We start from the raw sequence: 10613 nt of genomic DNA, 5'->3' as shown, positions 1-10613 counted from the left end.
ATTGGAAAATTATTGTAAATAAAGTACAGGTAGTTCATAGTATAAAAGGGGCTGTGCCACGACCCGACTTGCTGGACAGATCTCAGCAGGCCAGAGAAAGAATTTCACAGATAAGAAAGAATAAACAACCTCGAAAAGCAGAACTGATGAATCTCCACTTCTTCTTCGGTCACGGGGCTGGGAAAAAAGAGATTTTCTAATCCCTCAGGGGTCGTCTCAACCTCAGAAACCCGAGACTCCTGGGGCATGGGGCTGGGCTCTCAGCTCTGCTGTGACCTGTGTTGCTTCCACAGCTGTGTCCCAGCCGTCTCCTCTCCCCTTCTCATCCTGGAAATCTCCAGCTTTAATCCATCTAACCCTGAACTCTGGCAGTGGGAAGTCCATTCCTCCTTGTCCTGGCACTCCAGACCCTCGTCCCAAGTCCCTCTCCAGTCCTCTTGGAGTCCATTTAGGCACTGGAGGGGCTCTGAGGTTGTAGAATCACAGAATTGTGGAATGGTTTGGTTTGGAAGGGACCTTAAAGGTAATTTTGTTCCAATTCTCTGCCATTTGCAGGGACATCTTCCACTATCCCAGGTTGCTCCAAGCCCTGTCCAGTCTGACCTTGGACACTTCCAGGGATCCAGGGGCAGCCACAGCTGCTCTGGACAGCCTGTGTCAGGATCTGCCTACCCTCACAGGGAAGAATTCCTTCCCAATATCCAACTTTAATCTACCCTTTCCACCTTAAAACCATCTCCCTGCCATCTCATCCCCATTTAAGGCCAGGCTGGATGGGGTTTGGAGTAACCTGGTCCAGTGGAAGGTGTCCCTGCCCATGGCAGGGGTGGAATGAGATGGTTTTTAAAGTTCCTCCCAACCCAAACCACTCCATGATTTTATAATTCTACAATTCTATTCTGAACGTGGTGAAATCAACACTTTTAAAGCGTTCAGGAGTTACTGATCTGCACGAAATTGCTGCTGCAACCCCACAAACACTGAATAAGAAGATGAATAAGACTTGGGAGTGATTAAACATGACTTACCTCACTGCAGCCAGCAGCCAGGAGAGGAGGAAGCAGCAGAGGCAGCATGAGCCACGTCTGTGCAGGAGGTGCTGGATGCCTGGGACTGCTCAGGCACAGAGAGGGAAGGGGAAAGATGGGTTTTGCCAAAGAGCAGAGTTCAGCTGCATGGCAGTGCCAGTTCCTCTCCCTGCCATGCCTGCCCTGTGCTTTGTACCCAGAAAATGAGCCCCTTTCTCCTGGGGAGGATTTTATTGCCTGTTTGTTTGCTTGTCTGGAGGTTCAGTTTGATTCCAGCAGCACACGGGGCTGTTCCTGATGTGAGGAAAAGCAGAAATAAATGGAAATGAGAGGCAAGCCTGAGTGCTAGGAAAAGCTGCTCCTTTATGGATTCATTCTATCAAAATTCCTCCTGGCTCCAGCTTCTGGTTTAGATGTTTGATGGAAACCCCTGGGTCCCACTTTTCCTGTGTTTGGTGTTTGAGTTTCAGACTCTCTCCCATCACTGCATCCTCTCCTCCTGTGGGGCAGGAGCCCTGTGCTCACCATGCTGGAATATCAGCCCAGCTCTGGGGTCATCAGCACAGGGGAGACAAGGATCTGTTGGAATGAGCCCAGAGGTGGTCATGGAAAGGCTTTGAGGGCTGGAGCTCCTCTGACAGGCTGGGAGAGCTGGGGGTGCTCACCTGGAGAAGGGAAAGCTCCAGGGAGAGCTTAGAGCCCCTGGCAGGGCCTGAGGGGGCTCCAGGAGAGCTGGAGAGGGACTGGGGACAAGGGATGGAGGGACAGGAGCCAGGGAATGGCTGCCAGTGCCAGAGAGCAGGGATGGATGGGAGATTGGAAAGGAATTCCTGGCTGGGAGGAGGCCCTGGCACAGGGTGCCCAGAGCAGCTGTGGCTGCCCCTGGATCCCTGGAAGTGTCCCAGACCAGGGTGGACAGGGCTTGGAGCACCTTGGGACAGTGGAAGGTGTCCCTTGTCATAGGACAAGGTGACCTTTAAGGTCCCTTCCACCCTAAACCAGTCAATGGCTTCATGATTTCACATAACCAGATGTCCCCCATGCCTTTCCTCTGAATGCCAAACAAACCCCCCACCACTCTTCAAACTCTGCAGCAGATCTGGGGTTGCCACCTCCAGGTCAGCAGGGCCAGGCTGGAGCAGAGAAGCTGCTCCCCTGAGCCTGGATTCTGGGCTGGTTTCTCAGTGACATTTGAAGGCAGAGGCAGGTAGGGATGGTGGGTGAAGGAACATTTTGCATAAACCCACACAGCAGTCACAGCGTGGGCAGCTCGTTCAGGGCTCTTCCCAGCAGGCATGTGGATAAATGTGCCAGAGAGAACCCCCTCTGAGGAACAGGGGACAGAGCTCTTATTACAGAGTCACTGACTCAATTATGCCCTGAAAGCAGATTAAAGTGACTCTGCTTCTGCTGAAAAGGGGTGAATAAATCCATATTTTGTTAGTGAAAACAGGTTTCCATTTGAATTTACAGAGGACATAAAGCTCAGCCAGCTGCTCTCTGCAGGTAGCTCAGTGTAACCCCTCGGTGACAGCAGCAGAGGAAGGGACAGTGTGACACAAACAGCCTCCTGTGATGGAGCCAGCACGCCCATCCTTATCACAGCTGCTGCCTTGCAGCCCCCTGGGGCCTGGCACTGCAATCCCCAGGCAGCAAAGGGAATATTAGCTATAAAAATAACAGGGGGAGTTTTTAGCAAACCTTACAAGATGTCTGGTGGAACAAGTGTGGCAAATGCACACCCACTGCATAAAGGCAACATCACGTGGCCAGGAGAAACAAATGTAAATAAGAAAGGCCAGAGTGAGACCTAAATTCTTCCAGTCTCAGGGAGTTTGGATGGCTGTTGGAGGTCTGGATGCTGAGAATTTTAGACTTTCTGTGCTGACAGGAGAACACTGCATTGACCTGAGGCTGTGGAACAAGCTTCCAAAATTAATTAACAACACTAAGATTATGAGTGTGCAGTTGATTAGAAGTGTGTAATATCACAAGGTAAAAAAGAGTTTGGAGTTTTAGAATATAGTAATATATATAAAACAAAATAGAAGTTTTAAAGCAGAGGTAGGTTTTTCTTCTTTACCTTCTTCTTCCTTCTTCTTCATAGGTTTGGGTAGTATTTTGTAATTAGACAGGTTTTTCTTGGGTCCTGTCATCCTAATTCCAGCCCAGGAGAGCAAATATCCATCAGCATCAGCCACAAATGGGGCTACTCACAGAAAGCCTCTCCGGGGAGAAAAGTGGGGGAGAATTTTCCATGGAAAATCATGATGTGCTGTTCATCCCTTTGTAAGCCTGACTCAGAGCCCACCAGTGTCAATGAGGAGATATTTGGCTGGACATGCTGGTTCCTTCTGGAAGAACAGTTTTGTTCTCTTGCCATGCTACCACTGTGCTTCTCTTTTGGCTGGAAAAATCACAAGGAGAAATGTTCCCCTGTGCTCAAAGCTGCTGACTTTGGGAGCTCTGTGTGCCTTGCTGGCCTCACCAGGGTTGGGAGTGTCATTCTCTGCCTCCTCAGAAGCTCTGGAGCTGTTTCTGTGCTGCTCTGTTTGATTCTTTGAAGCTGAGCTCTGCATTTGAGTTGTTTAAAGGAAAAAAACCTCACCAATTTGATTTAAACTCCCTTTTTAAAAGGAGGCAGCAGAGGGCTTTGTGCCAGCAGCCAGCCAGCCTGGTTCTTTCTGAGGGCACAAATGCTTCCAGGGTTTTATTTGTGGCACTGCCTGGCACTGGGGGTTTGGTCCCAGCAGTGAGGACATGGCTAGAAAGAGGTTGGCATCAATTCCCTGACAGAAGTAAATGGAATAGTGTGAAATACAAAGCTGTGTTTCGTGTCAGGTACAAACAGGCAATGTGTGTATTTGTGATTGCAATATGTGTGGACATCAACCATGGGACAGTTGTGAATTCTAATAATAACTGAAGAAAGGAAAGCATGGAAAAAGGCCTTTGAACCTATATTTTGTTTGCAATTAACCTTGCTTGATTTAGGAGCATTGGAATTAAAGCATTAAGGATGTTGCTTTTTGCTTGTAGTTAATGCTTAAAGAGTTCTGCAATAATAACCTTTTGAAGTATAATTGTAGAATATTACCTGAATCCTTGAAACTATAGCTTTGGAATATACATAAAGGAAATATGCTTATCTCATGCCTTAATAAAACAGAGAAAAACAGCTTGAGAAAGGAAGATGAACATCACCACAAGGATTTATGGTTTTGACCAAGGGAAGCTGGACATCACTGTTATGAGATTTATAGTCCTTGCAATTAAAAGGTGGACCCACATCTGGGGAGCTGGACTGCACCAGATGGGATTTGTCTTTCTTCTCTTGGAAACCGGACCACCACCAACATCTGGGATACTCCTTTTGGGATACATCTTGAGAAAAACGAAATCACAACACTGTATAGAATTGTGATGTAAAAATTGGGAAAGAGAAACTGCTGATGAGTAAAAATTGGAATAGAAACTGCTGAGAAAGCTTTATGAGTACCCCTATAAATACCTGTAACCCTCAACTATCGGTGTGCAGTTGGAGGGAAAACTTCCTCCACTGTACCCAGCGCTGTATTGCTCACACTTTACCACATTAATTAATAAATTGATTGCTGCTTGAATATTGGCCTAGTCAAGCTTCTTATTCATAACAATAGGGATATAAGGAAAAGGAGGAGTGAGGTGATTCCCCATGAGGAGCACTTGGATACCTGGGGATATGTGGAAAACCAGCCTATCCCTCTGTCCCCTTGTGATCTCAATATTCAGGAAGATAATCTAATTTAATCTGATCTAATAATCCAACAGAATCTTCCAGAAGGTCATGACCTGCCTCTCATCAGCATTAGCTGATACAGTGAAGTAAAGGGCCTGCTACAGATTAAGTCATCTAAAGAACTATTTTTGGCTTCAAAAACAACATCATTTCCTTCCCAGCTTCCCAGAAAATCCCCTCCAGCCTCAGGGACTGCAGGGAACCCACAGGTTTGATCTTTATTGCCTCACAAGGTGCCTGGGGATGAACCACACAGAGAACTGGCCACAATAAACAATTTCTGGTTCTTTTTCCAGCTTCTCAGGCTGCCCAGGCTTCCTTTTCCACGGTGGCAGGAAAATGTGAGGTGTGCTGACATCCCCCCTGCCTCGTGGATTTTTAAGGATGGAAACTGGACCTGAGTGGAATGTTTTTATGGAGTGTGGAGTTAAGTATGGCCTGGTTTTGGTCTTGTCTGACCAAGGCCTGTGCTTGTATGGTCCTAAATCAGCACAAAAATCAGCTCTCCTAAATCAGCTCCCCTGGAGCTCCTAAATCAGCACAAAAATACCTTCCCAAACCTTTCTCCTGCAAAAGTGACATTTTACAAGGAAACTGTTTTAATGTCATTTCCCCCTCCATGTCTTTGGCCACCCTGAGGCAGATTTCTGTGCTGGCCTCCGGGCAGCAGGTTTTTTGTCACTAAAACAGAGCAAAATGGGCTTCAATCAGCACAACATCTGCTGTCTCCCAGAACCAACAGCAACCTCCAGGCTGGTGCAAAGGGATGGAAAACCAGCAGGCCAGAAGGGATTGACATCTGGACAAGGAAGGATTTGGAGGGTAGGAAGTGGTCATTTTGATCTGGCTCTCCTTGGCCCAAGTTCTTTGCTCTGCACTCTCTGGTTTGTTCATGTTTTGCAGCAAAATCTGCAGAGAAAATGCCAACACCTCAATTTCTGGCTGCCCAACATTTCCCACTGCAAGCCTCTGCTTCCAGCCTCTTCTCATCTCCCTGAGTTGAAATCTTGCCCACTGATAGATTCCAGAACAAATATTCTGGAAGGTTTCTGCCAAAATCAGTTCAGCAGTTGGAGCCTGGAGCTGGGGGAAGGAGGAGGTTTGCCTCATGCAATGCTAATTCTCCCTGGGGGTTCTCTGAGGTTGTCTCACTCTTCCTTGATTTTTATTAGAAACTGGAAATTTGGTGGTTTGGCTCTTGCCTTTTCCCAGGTGATGAACTGTGGCTGCAGGTGGGATGGTGGAAAAAGTGGGATTGAGACCCTGTGATCTGAGCAGCAGCTGGAAAATGAAGAAGTTGTGTGCTGAACTCAGCTCTTGCCTCTCGTGGGACACAAATATTGTTTGTGAAGAGCTGAAACAACAAAGTGATGGATCAGCCCCTGGGAAAATGAGTAATTCCATATCCAGCACAGGGAAGGAGGTCAGCAGCACACAGGGGAGGAGGAGTTTGCTTTTTTAACACGTGAATGTTGAATTCCCTTGGGAGGGGAATTCCTCCTGTTCACAGAGTCAGGCAGGGGGCTGAAGGAAAATAAGGACATTCCTTCATTTTTAATAATTATAAAAATAATAATTATTTTTAAGGTGTGATACATGTGCTGTGAGGGGAGAGCCAGAGGATGGCAGGATGCTGGGAGAGGGCAGGGGGGAGAAATATCAGGAGATGGGATGGGGGCTGGGAGCTGGGAAAAGAGATTTGGAAAGAGAGCAGAGCAAGGGACAGCTCCTGCACTGGGGCAGTTCTCAGCTGCTCCTCCCCAAAGTGCCAAACATGGAATTAGAAGAAAAGAAGATTTAAGGAGTCCAAGGTGTTAGAAAAGAGAGCAGAGGGGTTCATGCAGGAGAAGCAGTGAGAGCTGCTCAGCTCAGCCACCAGTCCTGGTTACAGTGACAGGACAGGAGCCTTGACACTTCTCCCCACATTTATATCCCAATCCCAAACCAAATCCCACCTGGATGCACCCAGAGGTGTCCCCAGCCCTAAAACCAAAGCAGAAGGGGAAGCTGAAGCTAACCAGGGATGCAAGGTGGCCTTGCAGGAGAATGAGGGATGAATCCTCAGGGGAGCAGAACCTCTTTGACACAGCGTTTGATACAGAAAAAGAGATAAAATCTACTTTGGAACAGAGCACAGAAGAGTTAAAGCTAATGAACAAGACAATATTAATTGTCTGAAACACAATCTGCTTGATTTCTGGTTTACAAAGATCTCTCCCTACTTCAGTTCCCATGGTAACTCCTGTGCAGAACCACACTTCTCCTCGTCATCTCCGCAGAGTTTAAAGCAATTTTGCAATCCAGTCAAATGGGAAAGAGAGAATTTGTTTGGGCATTGAGGAAACTGATGCACACAGCAATGGGGAGAGGCCACAGCCACAATTACGACCCCAGAGAGACACTTAATTACTGAATAATTAGCAGTTACTGGGGTTTCCTAGCTCAGAGAGGATTGTGAGAATAATTCTGAGGTCTTCCATGTGGTTTTCCAAAGTGGGAAGCAGCAAACTGATTGTGAGAAACTCTCTGCTCCCAAAACCCTGAATCCTTGAACACTGTGGGCCCTGTGAAGCTTGGCTGAGGCAGCTCAGGTGCTGTGGAGCAGGAGGAATGGGCCTGTTGGATGGGAATGTGATTTCCAGGGGTTTTTTCCAAGCAGGAGGAGGGGATTCTGTTAATCCTTCCCACATGGACGGTGGGGAATGTTCACATGCACCAAACCCAATGTGGTTCCTGAGAAGTCACTGGCACCTCAGGGAGTTTCAGTCCAGGATGAATAATTTCCTGTGAAATACAGGATTTTTGTGTATGAAAAAAGGCATTCCTGTATGGACAGAGTTCCTGGAATGAAATCCTGAGCCACAGAGAAATAATTACATCTTGACTTTTATTTTTTTAAATGCTAAATATTTTAGCATATAAAATGCTATTTTTTAAATGCTGATGCCCAGAGAACTGCTCTGAGTGAAATTCTAGATGCCACCTTTCCCAAAAGGATGAAGCCAGGAGACAGTTCACTCTAACTGGACAACTCATGAAATTCACTGACATTTGGTATTTTTGTAACCCCAACCTTGCTCAAATTGTGGTTGTGTGTTGGTGTGACCACAAAACCCCCTTTTCCTTAGCAAAACCACCTAGAAAAATTCAGCCAGGATCAGTTTTGCTTCCTGCAGCGCTACAAAATGCAGCTCCAGGCCTGGCTGGGACTTTTTGGGACAGCCTGGTTTCACCTTGGGCTTTAGCACAATGACTTCATGTCTCCTGCTTCACATGATCACACTCAGGAAAGCTCTCTGCATAATCTCCTGGCATTTCAGAAATGCAGGGGCTGTAAATGAGGTCAGGGCTCTGATGCTGTACCTGATCCAGGGAGTGCAGAGCTTGGAATCATCCCTTGGCCAAAGCTCTCTTCAAGTGGTCCTTCCAAAGGTCAGCCCCAGCTGGGCAATGCTGGGCTCCTGCAGCTCCTTCATCTGGTTCAGTGTTCACCTCAGCCTCAGGACATGTAAAGGTGCTTAAAAACAGAGGAAAAAAAAAGATGAAATAAGGAAAAAATAGAACTACTTCAATTTGTTCTGATTTAAAATATAAATGAATTAACATTCTGCAAAAAAGAAACCCGGTGAGTCAATTTGTGTGCAATTTTTTTAAAGTGGTTTCGAGCACTTACAGAATGGAGTGAGTTTGTAGGACTTGTTCATCTCTGTGGCTTTAGCTTTGGGGACAACATTGAGGCATTCGAGTGTTCAAATATTTTTATTTTTATTTTCAGCTCAACAGAAAGCAAAGCCCAAAGGGAGCTGAGTCCTTCCATTTCCACTCCTACCTGCAGCATCTGAATTTATGAGGCACAGACATCACCAAGAAAAGATGATTTCTTGACAACACAGGCGTCTCTTATTTCATCATCCTTCATCCTCTATCAAACCCCAAGGACAGGAGAAATATCCCAGCATGGTTTGGGTTGGAAACACCTCAAAATCCACCTTATTCCAAACCCCTGCCCTGGGCAGGGACACCTTCAACTAGACCAGGTTAAGGTTTTCATGATTTTCCCCCTGTCAAACAATTATCTGGGCTTGTGCCTCTTCCTGTGCATCACTAGTGCTCATTCTAAATGGAGAATTATTTTCATGAAATTTAAAGACTCTTTGGTGGTGGTACTTTTGTAACCCCAACCTTGATCAATTTGTGGTTGTGTGTTGGTGGGAAGGTTTAAACTGACCAGAAATCCCCTTTACCTTAGGAAAACAACCTAAACAATGAGCTCTTGGATAAAGAAAAAGCCTTGAAAGGTGATGGGGTGTCCCCAGCAGGAAATCCAGGTAATTCCTAACCAAAAAGGATTCTCTTCCTTTTCTCTTTCCTTTTAGAAGCAGCCTCAACTCTGCCTCTGTGTGGCAGCACTGAAAAAGAACATGAAAAAGAATGAAAGATGTGTTTCTTTCTTAAGGTCACTTGGCTATTAACTCTCTTTATCCTGCCATGAACCTTGAAAGATGAGGCAGATAATTCTCCTGTCAGCCTGGGAGGGCTCAGGGGAGCAGGCTGGAGGGAGATGCCTCAAAGATAAGGTTAAGGTTTTCTTGTTCTCAAAACTTTACAAAGAAACAAGGCAATGCCAATGTCATATTAATAACTGAGATAAAAGTAATTCAGAGCAGTAAATTACACTTAAAATAATTCCTGGAACCAAGCAGGGGAGGTATGAAGTCATAATTTTCAGGGTTTTTCAAGCTGTTCCCATAGGGAGCTCGGTGTGCCTTTGAAGAAATCTTTTTATTCACAGTGGTAAATTTATTTACACATGGTTACACAACACGTTTTTATGCACTTATTCCTCAACATATCTCAAATTATCAGGGATAATCACAGAACTCACAGAAGTGTTTAGGTTGGAAAAGACCTTCAGGATCATTGAGTCCAGTTGTTACCCAGAGACAGCACTTTGCATTTCACCTGATTGCTGATGCAGAACGGAATATTCATGGATTATCAATAACAAATTTCAAAAATTCAATTATGCCTAAAACAGCAGTCAGCAGAGTGCTGCAAGCAGTGATTTATTCCTGAGTGCTGAATCAATGAATAACAAGTCCTTAACAATGCCTGTTCTCCTACAGACGGGAACATACACGTTGTACTATAGAAAAGTTGCTCAAATAAGATAAAATTAAAAAAAAAACAAACCAAAAGTTGATTTTTTTTTTTTCCTGCACTGCTCAATGGCTGCCAAGGCTCTGAGCTGTGGGATATGAAATTATGGCAAAGGGGCAGGCAAAGAAATTGTCCAGGCAGGAAAGGGAAGGTGACATTACCACAGGAGCTGGGGAAAAAATTGTGTTCAAGAAAGTATGTGCATATGGAAAAAAAGGTTCCTTCCCTGGAAATGCTTCAGGTGGTGAGGGACAGGAGTGAGCTGATGTGGGATTTGTCTGCTTGTTAACATTGACCTTCTCCCTGACCTCTGCTTGAGAATTCAGCACTCAGGCGTGCTCTATGTGAGGGTCCCCAGGACGAGGTGAGACATGAGAATCTGACTCCATGTTCTCAGAAGGGTGATTCATTATTTTATGATATTACATTAAAGAATGCTATACTACACTAAAGAAAGAGAAAGGATGCATCAGAAGGCATTCCAGGACTCCAATCCATTCCTGGCAGCACCCGGCTCGAGGTGCGCCTGCCATGGCAGGGGGTAGGATGAGCTGGGATTCCAATCCCTCCCAATCCTGACCCTTCCAGGATTCCAATTCCTTCCGATCCCCTCCAATCCCAACCATTCCAGGATTGCAATCCCTTCC

General features: G+C 45.9%; 1 protein-coding gene across 1 annotated transcript in view; it reads left to right on the top strand.

The window, feature by feature from the left end:
* The first annotated feature begins 10430 nt into the window (after nucleotides 1–10430).
* TMX1 (thioredoxin related transmembrane protein 1) overlaps nucleotides 10431–10613 on the top strand; it is a 6348-nt gene continuing 6165 nt past the window's right edge. Inside the window, exon 1 of the mRNA XM_005418060.2 lies at nucleotides 10431–10486. Coding sequence (XP_005418117.1) covers nucleotides 10431–10486 — 56 coding nt within the window. The remainder of the gene's footprint in view (nucleotides 10487–10613) is intronic.

This window comes from Geospiza fortis, unplaced genomic scaffold (genome assembly GCF_000277835.1).
Source record: "Geospiza fortis unplaced genomic scaffold, GeoFor_1.0 scaffold23, whole genome shotgun sequence".
Taxonomy (NCBI): domain Eukaryota; kingdom Metazoa; phylum Chordata; class Aves; order Passeriformes; family Thraupidae; genus Geospiza; species Geospiza fortis.
This window is presented reverse-complemented; position numbering and strand designations above follow the sequence as displayed.